We start from the raw sequence: 23,055 nt of genomic DNA, 5'->3' as shown, positions 1-23,055 counted from the left end.
AAATTCAGGTTTATCTACTTGCTTTTGCTTAATCAGGATGCATGTGAATTTATGGAGCTAATGGATTGGACATCTATTCAACTCATTCACTGCCTTTGACAGTGATGGACATGAAATCCATTTGAACTAGGACGGATGCCGCAGAGTGATCATGTTTCATTGGCATTGATGGCGGAAGACGTTCAATTCAATTTGACTGGGGGGGCTGCTAGTCGAAATGCATTGAACGTGGCGTCACCGGAAAACCAGTGACTTAATACCATTCCGCGAGATTCCCGCATTGACATTAGTTTGACATACAGTGACAAAAACAAGGCCGACATCAAACTTGTAGGATGCTTTTCACATTGTTTCATTTAATATCATGAATTCAATATTGCTTTCTGAAATGTTGGAAACAGTATGACATTTCATCAACAAACCCAAACTTTGGCCGCAAACATGGGCAAAGCTTTGATTGTTGGCACAGGTTTTTAAATTTTTTTTTTAATTTCTTTTGTTTCTCTCTTTAAATGTATTGTGTTCTTGACATTTCTCCGAGTCTCCGACAGACGCGGATCAATCGGCATGCTCGTCTATACAACGCCCTCATCCTATTGCGGTACCTACATAACGAGGGAAGTGGCACGCTTGCGAGGAAGTGGACGTGACCTTTGGAGTCGACCTTTTCGCGGCGCTCAAAGTTCGGTTTAGTTGGCCATGTCGGACAGGTTACCTTTTGCCTGCGTGTATAGGTAGCGGGAGCGGGGAGGAGTGCGGCGAGCGTACATGGCCAGATCTAAATGTCAAGAGTGGATTTGGTCCGGCTACCTCTTCCCCGCTTTAACTCGCACGGGCCCGCTCGCTTGCCAACTCACAGCTTGGTGTCCGGGAACTTGAACGTCGGGGCGAGCTACACAAGGAGAACACCAAATGTTAACAGATCCGAAAAGACGGCCGCTCAACTTGCTTCATATAGCTGCAGCTGCTGGAATCCCGCCCGACCAGTTTGCTTCTACCTTTTTGTTCATTTTTTTTGTTTCCAAACAAGGTTGACATGCTGATTTGGTTTCAGTCCAGAAGCTCGCGTCGAGTTCAGCCAAGATTACAGAACTGCCGACTCAGGCTAACGTAGGAACCGAATCAACGTAGGAACAATTTAATGGATTTGAATGTTTGCTCATTTATTCTTTCAGTAGTGACATCACCAAAGCAAAATCCAAAGAAAAGCTGAGTGAATTCCTCAGATGCTCACTGAGCTGAGATTTCACATTGAGGTATCACTTTGTTATGTTGAACAATTTAGGTCGATCCACCGTAGGTGCATGACTTCAACAGAGTATACAGCTGATTCAGGGTCTAATTCAATTTGGGCCCTAATGGCCTAGCATAGATCTCAACGTAAAACAGAAGAGGCTTTTCAGAAACAGTGTTGATTGAGCAAAAAATTGAAACTTGCAAATATAACAATCCCTGTCATTGTTTGCCTTAAAATTTTCATCAAATTGAGATAGGGATGATTGAGATCATCGCTACTTCTTCTCCGATGACATCACAAAAACAAAATAAAAAACTGGAGTGAGTTCATCCATTAGAGTATTGGATTAACACAGAATTATCTTTGATTTCCGACTTTTGGGGTGTCATCATATATAGGTGTAATAGATTTCAGCACCGTGGTGCTTTGAGATACAGATAACCCAAATAACAAGTAATGCTGGGTTTTAAGCTTGAGATAAAATAAATTTAGAACAGTTCTAATCTCGTTAATCAGGTTTGTGATATTTTTTATTCACTAGTGTAGAATAGTTTGGGCAGAGTTTTAACCATCCCTCAAAAAGAATCCAACATTGATAGTTTATAAGTAGTTTATTACTCTCTGAGGAATTAAACTAACGCCAAACATCCCCCCAAAATCCCTCATTAAAATGCAAGCTACATTTATTTCCATCTTTTTCCCATCTTAATGTTAATCTACAATGGTAAACACCATTGTATTAAACCTACAAGTTTAAAATGGCCAGATTGACCAGCTGTTACCAACATTTTTTGGGCATATGAGTTCTTTTAATTGAAATTTGCTTTTAATTGCTCGCACAAACTTAAAATAGTGTTGTGGCACTGTTAGATTTAATGAATATGTTGAATGCTAACATGCAATGGCTAGTAATGATCATAAATGTGGCACTTTAAGCAATGGATATTGCACAGGAGATACATATACATGTATATATGTTTTTGCTCATTTGTGAAGAATGACTGTTACTGATGGATTAACTCGTATCTCAAGGCACCACTGTACCAGAACCAGCAACCTTGTTGCTTGCTTTGAATTTCAAAATTGAAAGTAAAAAACTTTGTCCATGGTGAACTATGTGAGGTTTTTACCACTCTCACAAAGTTAGCACGTCCCCAAAAAATACACATCATCAACTTAGGTACCCTGGAAGCCGTATTTGGCTTTAGTTTAGCTCCAATTTTCAGCCTCGGCTCGACAATGAAAAGGGTTCGCTCTGAACTTCAGGCCTCAAACAAATGTCTCGTCTTTCCCCATCCTCGCGTTGCAGCCATACGAGAGCAGGTTGCCACGGTGAGACACGAGACGGCAGAATGTCGGCGGGGTGACGATGGAATGAAAGCGACCGACAAATGACGTTCAAATCCAGGCGATGGATGGATGGACGGAAGGGCATGGAAGACGCCAGACACACGCACGCACAGAAACAGACTGGCCCAGGTACGAAACACAAAAACTGCTCTTACTACGGTGCCACACCAACACGCACGAGTCACATCTTGAACAGTCTGCCAACACGCACACACGGACAGTGGCCAGGCATGGAAAAACGTGTGTGTGTTGGTGTGTGTGTGTGGACGCCACAACAACATCCTTTGTACAAACAAAATGAAACATAGTGTGTGCGCGCGCGTCATGCTCTCAGCATACCCAATCCATTCGTTATCACCACAACACTAAAAAAGAAAAAATCCATTTGGTTTCTTTTTAAACGCAACGTTACACGCTTGCCGTGCGAGACGTTTAAGCGTGATAATGAGATGCTAAGTTGGGAGGAAACGCGTGCATGGTCCCTCTTCGCTCTCTTTTTTTTAATATAGTCAAATATATCGGGGTGTGTCAGGATTCCATTTACAAATAATCATCTCTAATAGTGTCACAGCCTCGGCCTATCAAAATAGTATCACAAAACGGGCGCCCCGGCTGAGATATTCAAAGGGATAGTGCCATGTGTCAACACAGTGTTTTTTTAGTTGTTGTCGTTGTTAGTTTTTTTCTCTCGGTGCTACCGTGATGCTGAGAGGCACAGGGCAGTTACAAGGCCAGAGCAGAGACCCCCACCAAACCCCCCGTCCCCCACGGTCTTTCATAAAGTATTTTAGAGAAGCGGCGTGCAGTCGTTGATTGGTGTCATGACATGACATCGGGCTGCTGGCCTCCTCAAAGTGCAGCAAAAGTGTGTGGATATATATTTTTTTGTACAAATGCATAGAAAACAACAACAAAACAAAACTGCTCATTGGTTTGGCATCCTGTCCTTCCTCACAGAGCCTCACAGTGGTAGATGCCTGCTAAGACAAGAGAGGCTACACACGGACAGAGAAAAGAAAGTCCAAAATTGAAAAAAAAAGACTTTTTTGGGGGGGACAAAATTTACAAATAAGCAACCTCCGGGAGGTATCGAGGGGTTGGAGATGTAAGGAAATACGAGCTCAGTCCAGGAACGGGGTAGGCATCCTCAACCGCAGTCGGGAGGGGCGAGGGGGGATCCATGGAGCAAAAGAAAAAAAGACGGGGGTGCAAGAGGAGGCAGCCCTGAGGGGTTGGTTACACCGTCACAGTGAGAAGGCACGGGCTCGAACTGTGCGTGGATTGCGAACCAGATGCAAGAGGGGGAAAGGGGCGCAGGATGTGGGAACGGGTGGAGGAGAGAGGGAGGGGTCCTCAGAATATGGTGGTCTCGTACTTGGTGCTGACGGGCCGTCTGTTGGTATCGCGCTGGTCCATGAGCCAGGAGGTGCTGCCAAGGGAGTGCATGTCGGCGTCCATCTCCAGGGGGTCGATCTGCCGGGTGGGGGAGTGGGAGGAGGAGGAGGGAGAGGGGAAGAGGGGGTAGGGAGGAAGGGGCGAGAGGGAGTGCGTGAGACGGGCGTCAGCGGAGGAGGCTTCCCCCGCGCGGCCCGGCGATCGATCGGCGACCGATCGCGAACGCTCGGAGGCTCGATCCACCACATGGATGACGGACGGGCTCGGCGGGCCGTCGCCGCGAGCGACCGGAATCAACTCGAGGCCGCCGACGAGATTTCACAAGCAACAGGCTAGCGAGAAGTGGCTGACACATCTGCCTCACGCTTCTCAGTTCTGGGTTTGCTGATTTGAAATTGCTTGTGAGATTGGAGGGTTGTTGGCGCGTATTGCCATTCATTTCTCATCCTGTCACGCTCATTCTCTCGTTTTCGCTTTCTCATCATTTGCCCGTGTCTTATGAAGTCTTATCTTCGTTTGCCTTTTCCTGCTAAAATGTGGAAGGCATAAAATGCATTATTGCGGGAAGGCCTTCTGGCTTTTAGAATTTATTTCATAGTATAGGGTAGTTGCATGCAGGGAAAAGGTCCTGTTCTCTTTGTATGCCTAAAAGTTTGCAATGCACAAACAGCCCTCATGAGGACAAGCGCTATATTCACCCCCTAAGCCTGTTCAAATGGGTCGGACATCTACTGCAAATTAGTTTCAACTGACAATTCCGAATTCTTTGAAGCTATTTCACGATAAAACCCGCCCCCAAATTGATCCCTAGTCCTCATCATGCAGCACCATGTGACTCTAATGAGACAGTTCTCATTTCAGCACCTCGTTTTTTTACCCTTGTATTGTTTTGAAATGTTCAAATAGCTTTTCCAAATGCCCAGATGGATTGATGGCTGATGAAAAGTTCCTTTATGTGTGCCCGGCTTTGAATCAGGTTCTTGGGTCAATAATAATTTTATTGTATCTTGTCTTACATTTCCAATAAGTTCACTAAATTGCCCATAATTATGAATAGGTGTTTGTCGTATGTGTCCTGCAATTGGCTGATGTACAGTGCTTCACTGAGATCAGCTTCATGACTCTTGAGAAGAAATGGGACGGTTTACTTGCTCCTTCTTTATGTAAACCTGAGCAAAACTATTTTCAACTCGAACCACAAAGCCAACCTACGACTGAATTTCTGACAACAACAAAAAACATGCTTACCACACATCCCACTCATTCAACTTCCGATTCAAACGAAAGAAAACATCCAACCCTTTTGTTGCGCTAAACTGCAACACTTGCGTTCACGGCGTCCATGAGGTAAGATGGCGATGACAGGCGCAAGAGGGAGATGGACTCTGCGGTGGCGGGAAAGGAAAAAGATGGTGGGGCAGCGTGAGTGGGTGTTGGATGGCAGCGGGTGGGTGAGTTGAGGCAAGGAAAGAAAAGGACCTGGACTGCGGGGCTAACGGAGTGCAACGGGAGGAAGGTGGGACGGTGAGTGGTGCACGTGTGACAGTGACAGCAGCGGCAATCGAGAACGGGGGCAGCCTGAAGGGCGGCAGCGGCAGCACCAAGAAGACAAGAAGACAAGGACATGTTAAAAGACAGACAAGAACAGAGCGACCTTGTGACGCGCTTTCCCGAAATATGCGCCGCTTTTGGGGATTGGAAGTTCGGGTGAAGCACGTTGTGGGGAAGGCTTTCTGGAGTGTGAGTAGTTATGGACCCTTCCGGAATTGGTGGACATTTTGGGTTTAAAATTCTTCAAAAATAAACCATGCCACATATTCATCAATAATTAGTAATAAAGTATCTTATGGATCTGTGATAACATGATGTTGGCGTTGCTAATCATCACTGACCTACAGGACAAAAATCAGTATGTTTTTCTGACCATAGGCTAGGTTGCATGAGGTAGAGTGAGTTATTAAATCTAGAATTATTTAGGACTAGGACTATTTCACAAAAACGTGGAAACAAATTCACCCCTGCATTTCTTTGGGAAAACTATCAAGTCTAGTGTTACATGGGAGTGTAAAGTCTAAAGTGTTGAGACAAAAGTCTTATTTCAGCTATTATGTGTATTACCTTTTATCATATTCCTATATTACTACTATTAAGATGTTTCCTACAGTTACACGAGACCGCAATGAAAGAAATAACAAGCAACCCCCCAAAAATACATTTAAATTTCAGCCTTTTTTTTTAAGATTTAAGATTTTTAAGATCTTTGGACATTTTTATATACTGCAGTTTTTTTGCATTTTGTATGTGGAATAGTTCAAATTAGTGTAAAATTTAGCGTCCTCCAATTCTGGAATGACCGTAAAGTATAAAGCCCCAGTACATGCATGCTAGTTTTCTTCTTTGTAACAGATTTCTTCAAAATATGAAATCAACAACATTGCAGCTTTGCTTACCATTTTTGCTCAGCGCAATTCAGTAATATTCAGATGGTCTTCTTTCCGGCACATTTTCAAAACTTGGTTTGTTTGTGTAATTTCACACTTGATGGTTGGGGAGGCACTTCCCAACTATTTGTATACGCCATTAAAAAGTCTATTTTCCATTGCACGTCCCCTTTAGAGCAATAAAAAAATGGGAGGAGCCATGCTCGGCAGGCCAACTTGGCTGAAAATTGCAATTTGTCAACGGCGTGGACAGACTTAGTAATGACACATGAGAATGACTCCCGAAAAACCGTTTTTTTGTTTACCAGCCTATAGGGAAATAAGATTCAATATAGTTGTGTATATTAACAAAAGTGTGTTCCCAAGCATGAGCCTTCTACTAATTGTTTGTCAGCGGGGCGCTACTCACTGCCGATCTCCTCATGCTGCTCCACGCCTGCGACACCGGCCGGCTGCTCTTGGTGTCAATGACCTCGGAGCCCAAGGACGAATGGGGGACGTAGTTTCTCTGCCTGGACTGCACGGTCATCTGGTAGGCCACCTCAAAGGCCTGGCCAAGAGTTAGGATGATCTCATACGTCTGCGTCTGTGTGAGGAGATTTGATTTTTTGGGGGGTTCCTCTATGAGCCGGCCAGGGGGGGAGGACGTTGAGGTTACTTTGAAGTGGTGTTGTGATTTTTAAGTCTACATTCTCTGGCATGTTCCTCTATTGGAAAGGGATTTGGGGGGAAGATTTTTGGGAAGCCACGTTCACTTAGAACATTTGTGTCAAACTGGCGGCCCGGGGGCCAAATCTGGCCCGCCGCATCATTTTGTGTGGCCTGGGAAAGTAAATCATGAGTGCCGACTTTCTGTTTTAGGATCAAATTAAAATGAAGAGTATAGATGTGTATTAAATTTCCTGATTTTTCCCCCTTTTAAATCAATAATTGTAATTTTTTAATCATTTTTTTCTGTGTTTTTAGTTCAAAAATCATTTTATAAAATCTAAATATATATATATATATATATATAAAAGAAGCTAAAAAAACATTGTTTGAGATCTATAAAAACTGAATATTCAGGGCTTTTAATAGTTCTTTTAATCCATTTATAAAAAATAAAAAAAATCTAAATATTATATCTAAAATGGTCCAGCCCACGTGAAATCAAGTTGATGTTAAAGCGGCCCGCGAACCAACCCGAGTCTGACACCCTTGACTTAGAACATAGGTGTCAAAGTCATTCCAGAAAGGGCCAAGTGGGTGCAGGTTTTCGCTCCAACCCACCAAGACGCCATCTTTTCACCAATCTGTTCTCTTACAACTGTAATCAGTTGATTGCAGTCAGGGGCTGCTTCTTCCACCAGACCTTCTCATTGGCCTAATAGTCTGCACTGTTTCAGTAGGGAGGAAAACCTTCCCCCACTTGGCCCTTTCTGGAATCAGTTTGACACCTGTGACTTAGAACTTACCACCTCCACCGTACTGAAAACGTGACAGAAATGGTGGCCGCTCTTCAAGTCCTTAGTGATATAGGCGAAGGTGCACAGGTCGTCCGGGTCCTGCGCGGCGCATGAAATGTTTCGAATCTCGTGCTCTGCAACTATCGTCTGACGGATGAGAAGAAAGAATCAATGAATACAAATACCATGTGTTGTCTCGGTCGCTCCTTTTCATTACCTTTGTGGCCGCGTCAATGAACTTGACCCCCCTGTAAGTAATGGAGAGAATAACAACAGGACCCTTCTTGGAATCCTTTGATTTCTATGAAGAAAACAACACTGGTGTAAATAGAAACATATTTTTAGGATGTATCTTTATGGATACTTGCCCTAATTTTAGCGCAGGCTTCTTGTGTGGACTCGATCCCCCGTAGATCCCTGATTATCATTGAACCTAAGTACTGCGAAAAGTTCCAAGTTTCAGTTTCATAGATAAAAATATCGTTTTTACCGCACTATAAGGCGCACTTTCAATGGATGGCCTGTCTTTAAATTTGTTTCATATACAAAGCGGTTTATAAGACGCAGAAGTAGTAGTGGTAGTAGTAGTAGTAGTAGTAGTAGTAGAAGCAGGGGGTTGTGGTATACATCCACTAGATCAGGGGTCGGGAACTTTTTTGATGGAAAGAGCCCTAAACAATTCATATTTTTTAAATGTTAATCCTTGAGAGCCATGCACATAAATGAAAATGTGCGCCTTTTTTAGTCACTTCACCACTTTTAAAGTACAAAAAGTCACAGAATTCTTTTGACAACATTGTTATGTTGTTGCTAATCCATGAGTTTCAATGAGAATATCCATACAGAAGAAAAAAATATGATAGTAGAAGTAGTGTGCTATGATACCAACGTAACGTTCCTATTCCTCCGCTTTCTCACCAGCAGTTTCCATAGGTTACCTCACAGGTTAGCGTAGAGCCCTATGCACCCATCAAAAGAGCCATATGTGGCTCCCAAGCCATAGGTTCCCTACCCCTGCACTAGATGGACAGGTTAGGAGTTGTGTTATGCGTCTACTAGATAAAGCTGTGCTAAAGGGAATTTCATACAATGATTAACCAATATTGATCCATATATAAGGTGCACTGCTGGCTTTTGAGAAAATTTTCAGTCTTTTAGTTGCAGCTTATAGTGCGGAAATTACGGTACATGTTTTTTAGTATATTTTTTTGTAGAGACGGTTGTTTCATGAGACTGGTTAGGAAAGGTGACTTACAGTTGCCTCGTACCCGCAGGCGTCCAGGATGAGCTTCTCAGGCTGGTGGTGCCAGGCGGACACGGTGGCGTAGGTAGCAGAGTGGCTCGGCGGCCGCAGGTTCACCCGAGATTCTTTGTGTCGCTCGCTGTGTCGGTCCTGGGTTGAAAATAGGTGTTTGATAGAAGTGAGCAAAGTGCAAGAGCGGAAACATTTCCTCCGGATTTGCGTGCGTGAGTCTGCGCCCCCGTTGTTGACCTTTAGCGAGTGCTAAGATTTGACGGCGGCGCTGGAGTTATTCTGGGCGCTTTCACCTAAAGGACCGAGAGAGCCGTCACGTGAAAGCTGCGCCGGTTCATGACGGTGGGACCCAGATGTTGGATGGGTTCATGCGCTAAGTCAAATCATCAGAGGCAACCTCGCCGACACATCTGTTTGGGACGGACAGACGGACGCTTTTGCGTGCATGACGGCTCGCTTAACCAGGCTCAGCTTTGCCTCATTAAAACCTCAAAAGCACTCCTCATAGCAAAACAGTACATTCAAGATATGTAATGTGATTATGTAAATGTACTATTTAATATAAATGAACTAGTAATTGTGTAATATTCAAATGGATTAATTATTTAATTGTGAATAAATTATAAATACATTTTTTTTTAATTGAGTAATAGTTTGACGAATAGACAAAATATGATGATTTTACAAATATTTGAACTGAAACAAATTATATATCAATAAAAAAATATTAAAAGTAAGTCAATATTAATCCTATTCTTTTTTTCCCCTTTTCATTTTAGTTTGAAATTTTCTATTTTTTGTCATTTTTTTTCTCAAAAACCTGGCATTTAACTCATTAACTGTTATTAATGGCAATAGGCGTGCAATTCATTTGCACTGGGAGAGGCGGTGGAGTTGAAATTTTCAATTTGTGAAACTGAAGCTATTGCAAAAGTGGACAAAAAAACTTGAAAAGGACCCAAACAAATGAGGAACTCACAACAGAGCGGGGCCGCTCACAGTAGGAACGCAAAGAAACGCTACAGTCGTGATCCAGTCCTCCTCCTCCTCCACCTCCTCCTCCTCCTCCTCCTCGCCGCCGCCGGTCAGGCTCGGCCAGGGGCAGCAGCATGTCCATAGACCGACTGGTGTAGGGGTCCATCTGACCCAGGGGGCAATTGGTCTGGGATAGGAGGTCGTGGAACTATAAGGCATGCAAACAAAAGCCATCATGTTACAATATTTAGACAGCCACGTCGCCTTAAGATTCCTGGATCTCGATCCAACATTCATCCTCAACTATACAACAGTCATTCGTACGTTAGGGTTACGATGTTGAGTTTCAATTGAGAATTGCCTTTGTCTCTATTTCCAGTAAGGGACCGTTTTCAGTTATCAATGTCATTCAATTGTCTGTTAGCAGTGGAGACGGCATGTCACGTATAATGGCTGTTTCAACAAAATTCAACCGGTTTGGCTTCAAAGCATCATATCATCTCCGCCAGAGTCATGCTAGCCAACGTGGATAAAAAGCAAAATTGATTGTGTGGATTTTGTCATGTGACATTGATGTCACATGATGATTACTCCTTTGAGAAAGAAGAATTTACTTTCTTATTTCTCGTTGCTTGATGCGTTGTTTTGACCTGTGGTTGTGTTAGTGGCCGATTTGTGCGATCTAAGCAAGTCAAAGAACAGGGGATTGAAGTCGTCACTCACCATAATAGGAGACAGGCGTCTGGACTTGGAAGGGGCCTCCTCGTAGGGTCTCTCAGCCAGAGAAGCAATGATCCTCTTCCTGTGACCCAGTGGACCTACCCTGATGACCTATACAGGGGGCAAAAAGCAGCCAGTAAAGCATCCTTGAAGCCATTTCCAAACAAAAACTAACAAGAGTGGCCTCCAAAATCTACTAACTCGGCGGCACACGCCCCCTTGACTGCCCATCAATAATTCAGCCTCAATCTGTTTTACCATCGGCTTGGCGTACGCTACTGTCTCTTACCCGGGAATGCTCCATAATTCACGAGGCATCTTTGTGCTACGTGCTTAAATAACACAGTGAGCCCATTTCATTTGCAAATCCAAGAAACACGGCATTGCACGCAAATCGAGGTCATCACACGGACAGAATAGAATTGCATGATTAACTAACTGACCGACTCACTAATCAACTAACCGACTGACCTACTAAAACCAATCCCGATGCCATATTCACCTGAGTAACTAACGGACTGACTGGTTGACAAACAGATTTACTCTGTAACTGATTGATTGAACGGAAAGTGGTATAACCAATCGGCTGACTGACTCACTAAGTAGCCTCCATGACTGACTGCCGACTTGGTGAAAAACTAATACACTGATTGGTCTGACTAGTTGACAACTGGTGAAATGATATACTATACACCTCTTCAAGGATTTTGGTCACAAATAGGTTAAGACTGGCGAACTAACTGACTGATAAAAGAGAACAACAGACTGCGACTGACTTTCCTGTCAGAAAATTTCCTGACTAACTATTTCAGTTTCTGACAAACTGAAAAACCACTATAACTGAATGATTGACCTAAAAAATGAAGTAAAATTTCTACATACACGATAGTTGGAGTATTTTAAGACGCTCACCTTCTCAAAGCATGTTCCTCACTATAAATCTGTGATTATATCCGTCACAGGTTGTTAGTTTTAAGGAGTCCAAAGTCTTCTCTTTTGTATAAATTTGCATAATTGCAGATTAGCACACTCACGCCCATTATTAACGTTTCCGCGTGCAATTAGCTATGCTACTTGATTCTTAGCAACAGTCGCCGCCGTGTTAGTATCTTTTTTTGTCTCGAGTCGTCAATTATTCATCACGTCTCGTGGAGGAGCTGGTCGGGAAGTATCGTCTTCCCACAGGGGGTTCGAGGTTGTGTAAATCCTAATGATAACCCGGCAAAGATAGGATGTGGGAACGTAAAGTGGTTTGTAGGTCATGTCGATGCTCAATTTGCCGTGAGATGCTGCAGAGCCCCGCGTAAATGTTAGAAGTCAAAGAAGACGGGGCGCTTTAAGAAAGTCTGTGGGACGTAACCATGGCAACGTGCAAGTTTTCTCAACCTCTGCCCAGCTGTAACCCCATAACTTAACCACGAGGAGAGGCCAAATTTTGGATGTTGCTATATTTGCCACAATGGATGATTGTAGCCTCCTCGTCAATTGAAACTAACACGGGTAAATGATGAATAAGAGCCTGAACTAAAGTGAGTCACTCGCCAGAGAGCAGAATACAGTGTGTCCTCTGTTGACCTCAGTTTAATCCTCACTCTAAGAGGCGACTGTCCCTTTGAAACTACTCGCTGGTTTTCATGTGTCCCCCAAATAACCGGCGGCGCTCCGACCTCGGGGCAATTTCCAGTGCGAGAAAAGTCGCGTTTCATTTTGTAATCGGACAGTAAAAGTTGAACTGTCTTCTTGCGTATGCCATTCATGGATGACCGCTTACGTTAATGATCTCCAACTCCCACAGGTTCTTGACGCACTCCAGCGTACGGTAGCCACTGGACAGGAAGTTGGGCAGATACTCGTGCAGGCCCAGGCCATCCAGCCACGAGGCCAGAGATGTGCTACCGTCGCAGCCCAGAGCTTTGACCTGCAGCAGGAATTTCACAGGTTAGTGTCCTCTAATTACACTAAAGCAGCCTCATTTCTGTTGAGGAATGTAAGAATATTGAGTGCTTGTCCTACGGCTGCTGCAATTATTTTGATGGCTGACTGATTAGTGCAATTCTCTTTACTGTTGTATTAGAGTGGGCTTAACATTTTAGCTGTGAACGTGCATTGAAACCAAAAATTATGCAGTGAGAAAACTTGGATAAACGGTATCTTCAAATGGTTAACGGTTAGTCTTTAAATAGTTCTCCAATCATTTTATAGAGGTTCAATCAATGATTCATAGTAGCACGAATTGCCTGAAAAAGAATAGAAAGATAATCATTTTCCTGTAGATTTATAGATATCCAATTCATTTTGCGCATGATCACGGCTTGCCTTCCTACACAGGGAATAGTTATCGTTAAGTCTAGAAAACAGCATGGTTTATATGCTGGTTTTGGAGTACCTTTGGAAATCCACGTGCGGCGTGCAAGATTTTCTTCCTGTGTCCCGGGTCAGTGATCCCGATGTCTCGGAGATCCTGGTCCTCCATCACGTTACTTCCCTACGCATGCACAGACAGAGGGTGTATACAAAATCAAATTCTATGAACCAGTACTGAAAATGTATCCATCGACATAGACTTAGTGGTCTGGGTACTCCAGACTGATCGCATACTGTAATGTCATGTACTGTAGCCGGTGCACGCCATTTTAAATGCACTTTCGGGTAGAACCCAGACTCGGGATGCGACAGCCGAGTGTTTAGCGCACACACCCCTGACACGAGGCGAGTGGGAGGACAATGAAGTCAAATAAATTGTGCATGGCGCGGCGAGATCAATGTGATGCGGTGCGACGCATCGGGAACAAAGAAAGCCTCAGTGGATGCGTGGAGCTGCTTTCTTTGGAATAGGAAAAAAAGCTACATTTTGTGGTTTCTGAAGCAGAAAATTGTCCAGAGCGTTAAATAGATACTATTTCAGTCTTGTTATATGTTTCCTAACCATCCTCAGCATTTAGCCAGATGACGTAATTCCAAGACAGAAAGCGGAATTGTCCTGGCTGTCTAAAAGGAAGGACATGTTTTTTTGTTTTTACAGAACCTGTCACTTTAAGACTTGAAGTCAAGTCATATTCTAAGGTACCTTCAATCTCTTGTAGTTGTACCCCATGTATCAGAAAGACTGCTACAGCATGTGGTGAATAGAGAGTGATTTCAAACACACAGCCGGAGAGCGAGCGGGGAAAATGTGCAGCTAAGCGTTTTTTCCCTCCCCAGTGCGTACTGCTGCATATTGATTGTTCCCGGGCAAGAATGTTAAAATGTTCTGTCTTTGCTCCATCCCACTGGCTTGGCCTCAGCCCCACTGCAGCCCCGATTAATAAAAGGTCGCCAGCCATAAATCCATGATGGGAGCCTGAAATAGATTTTCCCCAGTCGGACGACGCCTCGGGAAGCTCTCGTTCGTCGTCTTTGACATCACGCGACGGGCAAATGCGCGCTTGAGTACTTGCATAGCTAATGAGCCGCTCGCGACGGCGTTGACGTGATGTGCGGCGACTCGCCGATGGTGATGATGATGAAGGCAGGATAGAGCCCCTCCGTCGCGTTGCGTGGGCTGGCCAAATAAGAATCGCTCTTTTGACCCGTACGGCAATTTGTCTTTATTTTTTGGAGCGAGCTCTGCGGGCACGGTTACGCTCAGGCATGTGTTACGCTTTGTGTGTTTGCGTCCCAAGACGGCCCAAAGGCATGTGCCAATTCAGATGGTAAAAATTGATTTTTTGTTTTGTTTTACTGTATCTCAAAGTTGACAGTGTTCCCTGGGTATATACAATTGGCTAAACCTCAATAGGACACAAAGCACTAGAACGGGAAGATTATTCCATTTGACATTAAAATTGTAAATTTTAAACGTCGCAATCTTGCCAATTTCCCAATTTTGGACAACCACTCACCTAGGGACAATTTACAGTGTTCAATTAGACTAGCATGCATGTTTTTTTAAATGTGGGAGGAAACCGGAGTACCCGGAGAAAACCCACGCAAGCCCAGGGAAAACATGCAAACTCCACACAAAGAGGACCGACCTGGGATCGAACCCTCGACACCATCACTGTGTCACCGATGCGCTAACCACTCAGCTACCGGGCCGCCCAATGACAAATTCATTCAAGAAAATTCTCGCTTGGCTAGCAACCCGCCGAGTTACAAAAGCACCGCGCAAATGGCTCGCGTCCGCGATCTCTCATCCGAAAGACGCCGTCGCTTGCAAAATTGATGGCGAACGAATCGAGAGAGTTGTACGATTCTCAACGGACAATTTTGCACATTTGCTCGGACGCAGAGACAACAAAGTGTCAACACGCAGAAGAATACCAAGAAAAAACAGCGACGCCGGAGAAGGCGCCGGCGACCCACTTGCGGTGAAAAATGATAACCGTCGTGTAAAAATGATGAGAATGGGCACACAGCTGTTCATAATTTATGATCCCTCAAAATCTGCCTCCCGGCGGTGTCGTCACGGGTGGCGGCGGAGAGCATCGCCGTTCGTGTTAGAGGCTGCTCAGGACGGTGCGGCAGAGAAAACTTCACGCGCGGAGTTGGACGTGTGGGCGGTGACTCTTGCCAGTCCTCAAAATCGGACTCGGAATGGCCTCGAACTCATCGTCAGATTTTTTAATACCGTTTTCAAATCGCATGTCCTGAATTGTGATTTTCAAGCCTATGGATGGCGCTCATTGGCTGTCATTGACGGTGCGAGACGTCCGATCCGTTTTGACTTGGAGACGCTAGCAACCAAGCCCCGCTGTCCAATTGGATCGCTGGCAATAAGTATTCCCCGCCAGTCCTCGCACTTTAAATGAATTGAACGGCAGCCAATGAGAGAAATACGATGATGAAAAAAAAATATAATAATTAAGTTTAGTCTTCAGTGAGCGTAGCCAGACTCTATGGATGTTTTTATACATTTAGAATTGTATTTATTCACAATATAATTATACTTGTCCTCGCATATCTAGACATCACGTTTCGGACTTGAACACTAAATGTTATGATTGTGGTGAACATTTGCATTTAAGATGAGTGTTCTTGTGTGGTTTGGGATGGACATTGAAAAATGGATGCCAGACGCGGGGTTAACAAGCACAAACTGAATCTAAGAGAATCGAGCCCAAAAGCGCCATTGTAACGTAAACGCAGTGCGACTCACGCTGTCGGTTGTTTTCAAACAATCATGGCGTGTATCGGGTTAATGCTGCATTGTGGTGTTCAATACTTGTTGTTGAAAAGATAAATGGTCCTTTCAAAAGATTTGCTGAGTTAGTTCCTCAGTCTGATAGAAAGTCACTATGTGCAGAGTTTGATGTTCTCTTGTGGTTTGAATGAGACTTTGCGTCGTACAAGAAATAGCAAGACGCTGAAAAGCAACGCTATGGAGTCCCCTACAGCAGCCTGTTTGTCGGATCTAAGGAAAAAATAGGAGAACGCACCACAACTTCCAGTACTCTCAGGAGTGTAAAAAAGATTTGCCATGGGTCTTTTTCATGAAGTGCTGGGATTCGGCGATCGATATTAGACTGGAGCGTAAATACAGCCATCAAAATGCAAAAGTTTGGGCAAAACGCTCTTTGAGAATGAAAAAAAGGTTCGTTTTTATGCTCTTTTATCCATTTTTTTGTTTAGGATGTAGTTGTTGTTTTCTTCATGGAAAATTATTTAAAGTGATTAACACCTCCTATATCATCGAATTTCAAAATATTGATTTTTATTCAATTAAAAAACTAAAATTTGAAGTAAAAATTATGTGCAAGATTAGTGTTAAATATTTTTGGTACATTTTTAAACCATAAAATCAGGGCAAAGTTATTAAGTAAAAAGTTTCTTCAGTATTTTTCCCTTTTTTTGTTATAAAACACTTTTTTTACTATGTTTAGCGACCAAAACAAAATCAACAGTCAAAATTTCCTATGTTCTCAAATTATTCAATATTAATTGTATATTTTATGACATTCTGACCGCATCGGCTCACATTGGCCCACAGAGCAAACACAAGATGAGGGTCAAAAGTTACAAAACGTGCCACCACCTATTGGGAAACTTTTTGCTTGATGACATTGACGAATCTGGCAACACGTTAAAGGGCATGCGATGAAACATCGAGCTGCGTCCGGTGGACTCATCTGACCTTTGCCATTGTTTACAAGCATGGCGTCGGCGCGCTTCTAACGTGGCCGCTTTCCACCCGCCGAGCCCATCCTTCATCCCACCCATGCGGCGGGACCGGCAGACGCATAAGGCTTCATCCGCAAATGAACAGCAGAAAGCTTAATGACCCGTGGGCGAAATCATATTATGTTTGGGAAATCTTCCATCCTGCACAGATTTGTCCAATCTACTTTTTCAGCTTCGTGTTCATCACCTTTAAACCGGAATTCAGATGATCAAAATCAGTCTGGTTATACTGATATAGAAGGAGGGTGTTACGGACTAAGCACATTTTTTACGTTAGGGGCAGTGCCCCGCCGTTATCTTCTGATGGCGCTGTTTTTGAGCAATTCCTCATCTTTCATATCTGCCTAGCAACAAGTGGCCACACATGATGTGTGTATACAAATCCAACCAACTGCCCAAAATTAGCTGTAAAGTATTTTGTGTTTTGGATGTGCATACATGAGTCAAAGAGATTCTACTAAAAAAAAAAGTAGTAGATTTTTAAATTTCATAATGGAGCAATTGGCTCAGTGCCAATGTCATTATAATTATGGAAAGCATTTTTGGTGACTAAAATAAATCAAAACTTTAATTGAAATTAGAAAACATAATTTTCTGTGTATAGTGTGCATAGTATACTGTATAGTATTATTAAAATGTTTGAAGTAATCTATCCCTAGAGCATTATTTATACACATGAAAATGGTAAAATTCAACTATTGAAAACATATTACTACTTAAAATGTTTCTTTCCATATCTCCTCAAATGTAATCACCTCTTCGATTTCATAATACGGAAAAATCATCATTTTAATTTATTTCTTCTTGAGTTACCTTGAACCAAAAAAACTGAGATAGGGACCAAAATATATGCAAGTTCCCCTTTCTGGCACAAGTAAAAATCCAAAACTATATTATAACTTTGGTCAACTAGATCCAGCAGTTTGCACTGTGACAAATTGACTGTTTTTATTTTCCAAACTAAACAAAACAATTAATATTGGTTCATTTATAGCAGTGGTCTCCAAACTATTCCACAAAGGGCCGCAGTGGGTGCGGGTTTTCATTCCAACCCATAGAGAGGACACCTTTTCACCAATCTGGTGTCCTATAAGTGCAATCAGTGGATTGCAGTCAGGTGCTTCTTGTTTTCTGCTGAAATCTCATTGGTCAAAATGTTTTTGCTAGAACGGTTGGAACAAAAACCTGCACCCACACCGGCCCTCGAGGACCGGTTTGGGGACCCCAGATTTATAGCATGGGGGGCTATTTAAATGACAACGGTATTGGGGGGGAAAATGTAAAAACCTTTCCAGGGACCCCTATCAGCCCGATCAAAACAATTCAAAGGCTGCTGGATAAACATATGGTAAATTCTAAAAAGCATTTTTAGCATTTACATGTGTTCCTGGTGCTTGCAGCTTTGCCCTTTGGGTCACCATGGAAACAGCCGAGTCAGCATGACTGGTTTATACCAACGTTTTCTTCTCGCGGCCACTGTGGTCCAGTGTCCCCCTAGCAACAAGTCCACACTCAGCTGTGACCAGAATACAGTGGTTTTACCGGCTTTTCGGCCGAAAAAGCGGCTTGGTACGGCAGCCGTTTTGGCCCGTATGCTAAAGAGGTCACGACGCTCATCTCCCTTCCACGCCCACGCTTATCCGAGCCGGCGTGACAAGGTGACGTAACCCGACAGCAGCTCAAACGCTCGCTCCGAGCCCCTCCGGGTGACGTTATTTACGGCGCGGCGGCCATCGTTTGACCCGGGGAGTCGACAACGTCAAAGGCGTATTTCTGTTTAGCAAAAAAAAAAACCTCAAATAAAACACGATAATGCTTTTAGTCATGCTGGGGCAAAGGAGGTGCAGTTAAATCAACTGATTAATGTGTAAGTAAGGTGAAGGCCTCACTTTCCCATGCAACTATTTCGATGCTCCGTCAGTATTTTCAACCGTCGCGCCTTGACTTGAGAGTTGATTTTTGTTTGACAACACATTCATGACTTGGACATTCATTCATTTATTTTAGAATTTATTATTTTGGGAGATTTGTGGGGGAAACGCAAGAGACTATTTGAACTAGGTTTATTCTCAAAGGAAGGATAATTAGTATTGTTTTATTTTATTGTACTTTATTGTTGTGTACTTACTTATTTTTTATTTTATTTATTTACTTATTTATTTTTTACCTAGGTCTACAATGTCTTGTGTGTCTTGTGTCTGTCTTGCTACTGCAACCAAGAAATTTCCCAAATGCGGGATGAAATAAAGTTCTAATCTAATCTTCTAAATCCTAATAGATAAAAATGACGTAAAGAAATGTTTTTTTGTTGTCTATGATATTTAATTTAATGAATTAAGTCAATATTAAATTCAATTTGAATGATGTTAGCAGTGGCCATAAACAAAGCGTATAGCTGGTTTTATTCATTTGAATTTTGGTTCAATTGGGATTTTACTGGTTTATAATATTATTTCCCCAGAAAAATACAAAATAATCCTTAATAAAAACAGTTTATAGATACTAGTTATTATTGATACCAGGTGTCCACATATGTGGACATCCCATTTTGGAAATAGTGGTCTTAATATTTTTTCAATGACTAAAAACGTCATGTTTTTAAAAATTCCCAGCTTGACTTTGAAAGTAAAGTGGAAGAATTTCTGTCATGACTGCGTCTTGACACGCAAGCACACATAAGTCCAAATTTTACTCGCAAGTCAAGACAGAAAAACTGCTTCCCGGCTGGCTCTCTTACATAAGAGTCAACCTAATTTATATAACCTCTTCCATGCAGTTGCTCCACCCAGAACATGATGGTTTTTCCCGGGCGAAGATCCAGTGCCACTTTTAAGTGACGTCCAATCACACGAACACCTCTTTCATAGATAAAAGGTAAGCAGAGCGGATGACAATCCGGATAGCTCCGATGTAAGAGGAGTGCAAGAAGCTGCACTGCGTTAAAAGTGAGCTTCACTCTGGCTGGGAAAAGCGTGCAATGAGATCATCTCATTGTTCATGGCGGGGAAGAAGTTAATGGCTTTTGATCGGCATTTGTCTTCCCGACGATAGCGGCCAATGCGCCAGACACGTCGCGAGGTGTCGGGGAGGTCATCGTAAATCTTGGAAGGGTCATGTTTTGGGGAAAGATGGGAAGGAAGGGGAGACAAAGTACGGTGTGCTCGCCATGTGTGGTTCACGCTGTTCTGGATTTGGGGTCATGTTTTACATTCGTCCAAATATGAAAATGTCTGATCGTTTTGCTTTAGTTTATTGGTTCATCAAAATGCTTTTTTTTTCATACATGCTGCGTGGATTAGGTCATCTGGTTGAGTAATTGATTAATTTGTTTATGGCAAAAAAGTGTGAAAGGCCTGAAGAAGACAAACGAAAGAAAAACAATTATTTATTGTATTAAATAATTAGTGTGTCGAATATGATTTTTTTTAATTGAGAGGATCAACTGTAGTTAAAAAATCAAGTGAAATCAAATATTCCCTAAAATAGTTTTTAAAATAAAAGGTTTATTAGTATATTTTTTTATTTGGTGATTAGATGTTTAGAGATGGGAAAATAACAATTTCACAAAGATTCATCATTTTTAAAGCAAACTAGTAATAGGTTTAGTTTATTGTAAACACTTGTATGAGGTAACTACTTACAGTTATTTGATGAATTCAGATTCCAATGGCTAGTAGCATTTGAATAAGGCAATACTTAACAATTATTCCAAACATTTTGGACATTTTTTTTAGCCCCAACTACAAATGACCCATCTGCCCCTTTTAAAACGCAGCCCCTCGAGCACAAAAGTTTGCTCTCTCACGACGCAGACGTTCGCGAGTAGGCAGGAGGAGGGCCCCTTTCGGGCGACTCACCATGAAGCGCAGGTCATCGAAGCCGTTGAGCAGAAACTTGCCCTCGTACTGCGGCAGCCCGGCGCGCTCCAGCCACTCGCCCACCGGCTGGTCCAGGGCTTTGCCGCACGCCCCATCTGCCGAGAGAGGGAAGCGCTTGAGCAGCGAGAAGCCGTTGAGCCGGTAGCAGCGGCACTCGGAGGACGACACGTGGCACTGCCACATCATCCTCGGCCAGCGCGGGCAGAGCCGAGTGCGGCAGCACCGGGCACGGCTCGGAGGGAGGCAGGGTCCGGGGGCCGGGAAAAAGGAGAAAAAAAAGAGACAAGAAGGGATTCGGGTAAAGGTCGACGGAGGGTGCTCCCAGCCGCGAAGGGGTGGCACGCCGGGCGAGCTTTTACAGGTTAGGGGCGAAAGTGCTGGGAGAGCGGGACACCCGTCTGACAAATCTGGGCTGAAGCGGGCCCACTAAGCGGACGAGTGGGTGAGAAGGCGGGAGAGGCTAGCATCGTGACGGAGAAAAGGGGTATTGGGAGCAGCAATGCACGTTATCCCTAAAGTCGGGTGCGGGGGGAGGGTTCGGGGTGGTCACCACATACTTGTAAAGCTCTGGCTGAGTCCCATGGCTTCATTGGTCAAGCGCTTTGAGAGCTAGGGCACGGCTCGTACGAGCAAGGTAGCAGCATTCTTTAAAGTACACTTGAGGTACCGCTGATCATTCTCCGAGGGCGGCTCGGGGCGCGGGGGGCCACAGAGGTTAATGGGGCAGGTGGACGTATTTGTAAAATCCCGGCGGTGTGGGCAACTCCTCAATTGGTAATCCCGAGGGGGAGGCATTCACACGACGGCGCCGGTCCCCCGGAGCGTCGGCGACGATGACGGGGAGAAGGAGAAGCGCGCCGCAGCCCACCTGGCTCCTCCGCCGCTTTGCTGCATGCCCACCCCTGCTGGAATGGCGGTTGCGGGGGGCGCGCCGAGCGGCTCACTGCTCACAGGGCATGACGTCCTGGCCGCTTCCCGGACCTGCCTGGATCTTTCGCCGCCACTGCTGTCCTCCCCCCACGGCTGGAAGCAAAGATCATGCCCCCCAGCCCCCAGCCCTCTCTCTCTCTCTGTCTCTCTCTCTCTCGCTCTCTCTATCTGTCTCTACACCTTAGCTCTCATCCCCGCTCTTTTGAACAGCCTGGCAGTCCTCAGTCCTCGTCTCTGTCGATCCACGAGCCCCCTTCTTTCCTGATCGCACTGCAGGGCTGCCGTATGGGGCGCCGCTCCACGTAATCACCCCTCCTCGCCTTACCCTTTCCTCTCTCGCCTCTCTCCCTCTCTCACACACACACACTCTCTCTCTCGTACGCACTCTCTCGCTGATTAGAGATGCACATGTAAAGGCGCTCTGATCTTGCCGGTGCAGAAAGGACATCACAGGTAGAGCGAGGGGTGGGGGGGATGCCAGCCGTTGCGTTCGACTAAGGTGATGCAGTGGGGTTAAGTGGAACAGAGACGAATTTTCAAATGGTACAAATGCAAAAAAAGAGGCTGATGGCGGCGAAGGGTGGGAGGGCACTGCGAAACTGGAACGAGTGATGGAATGAGGAGTCGGAAAAGTTGAAAATGAGAGCAAACAGTCATTTTGAATGGTTAAAGTGGAATGATAATTCATAACTATAAACCTTGTCATCACTATTGAAGACTGTAGGCATGGAAATTCAATCGAAAACGTTAACATTGGCTTCCATTTGGTTAAATTGATTTGTTTTGTTTTTCCAGTTCCCCTCTCTTTTGCTCTTATTTTTAAGTCAAAAACTGTCCCTTGTCTTTCTTCCAAGCTTCTCTTCACTTGTGTCCATACCATTAGCGCAAGGGTGTCAGACTCGGGTTGGTTCGCGGGCCGCTTTAACGTCAACTTGATTTCACGTGGGCCGGACCATTTTAGATATAATATTTAGATTTTTTTTTTTTATAAATGGATTAAAAGCCCTGAATATTCAGTTTTTTATAGATCTAACACAATGTTTATTTTAGCTTTTTTATATATTTTTAGATTTTACAAAATGATTTTTGAACTAAAAACGCAGAAAAAAATGATTAAGAAATTACAATTATTGATTTAAAAGGGGGAAAATCAGGAAATGTAATATACATCTATACTCTTCATTTTAATTTGATCCTAAAACAGAAAGTCGGCACTCATGATTTGCTTTCCCAGGCCACACAAAATGATGCGGCGGGCCGGATTTGGCCC

General features: G+C 43.8%; 1 protein-coding gene across 5 annotated transcripts; it reads right to left on the bottom strand.

Annotated features, from left to right (window-relative positions):
* Positions 1-336: 336 nt before the first annotated feature.
* anks1ab (ankyrin repeat and sterile alpha motif domain containing 1Ab) lies at positions 337-22,743 on the bottom strand. 5 transcript variants are annotated; one of them, XM_077603995.1, is made up of 12 exons: positions 20,835-22,742; positions 13,205-13,303; positions 12,590-12,736; positions 10,822-10,929; positions 10,103-10,306; positions 9,124-9,261; positions 8,237-8,308; positions 8,086-8,169; positions 7,878-8,015; positions 6,833-7,009; positions 5,462-5,560; positions 337-892 (listed from the first exon to the last, which is right to left on the bottom strand). In XM_077603995.1, the coding sequence occupies exons 1-12, from the start codon at positions 21,039-21,041 to the stop codon at positions 854-856; spliced, it is 1,512 nt and encodes a 503-aa protein (XP_077460121.1). In that variant the 5' UTR covers positions 21,042-22,742; the 3' UTR covers positions 337-853. The 5 variants fall into 5 exon arrangements, with proteins under 5 accessions (XP_077460121.1, XP_077460119.1, XP_077460120.1 ...); XM_077603993.1 differs by lacking the exon at positions 337-892 and adding an exon at positions 1,946-4,060 and having other exon boundaries at positions 20,835-22,743; XM_077603994.1 differs by lacking the exon at positions 337-892 and having other exon boundaries at positions 1,946-5,560; positions 20,835-20,950; positions 21,413-22,742.
* Between the last annotated feature and the right edge of the window lie 312 nt (positions 22,744-23,055).

Source organism: Stigmatopora argus, chromosome 6 (genome assembly GCF_051989625.1).
Source record: "Stigmatopora argus isolate UIUO_Sarg chromosome 6, RoL_Sarg_1.0, whole genome shotgun sequence".
NCBI classification, from domain to species: Eukaryota; Metazoa; Chordata; class Actinopteri; order Syngnathiformes; family Syngnathidae; genus Stigmatopora; species Stigmatopora argus.
Note: the sequence above shows the minus strand (reverse complement) of the source record. Positions and strands in the feature narration are given on the sequence as shown.

What these genes read in the sequence shown, in the direction of transcription:
- anks1ab (XM_077603992.1), bottom strand. Translation starts at nt 21,041, where the DNA reads ATGATGTGGCAGTGCCACGTGTCGTCCTCCGAGTGCCGCTGCTACCGG. An exon ending in GTGAGCGGCCCCGCTCTGTT is followed by an intron (nt 9,262 to 10,102) that starts GTGAGTTCCTCA and finishes TTTTCAACCCAG; the next exon opens with GACCGACACAGCGAGCGACA. An exon ending in TCATTGACGCGGCCACAAAG is followed by an intron (nt 8,016 to 8,085) that starts GTAATGAAAAGG and finishes CTCATCCGTCAG; the next exon opens with ACGATAGTTGCAGAGCACGA.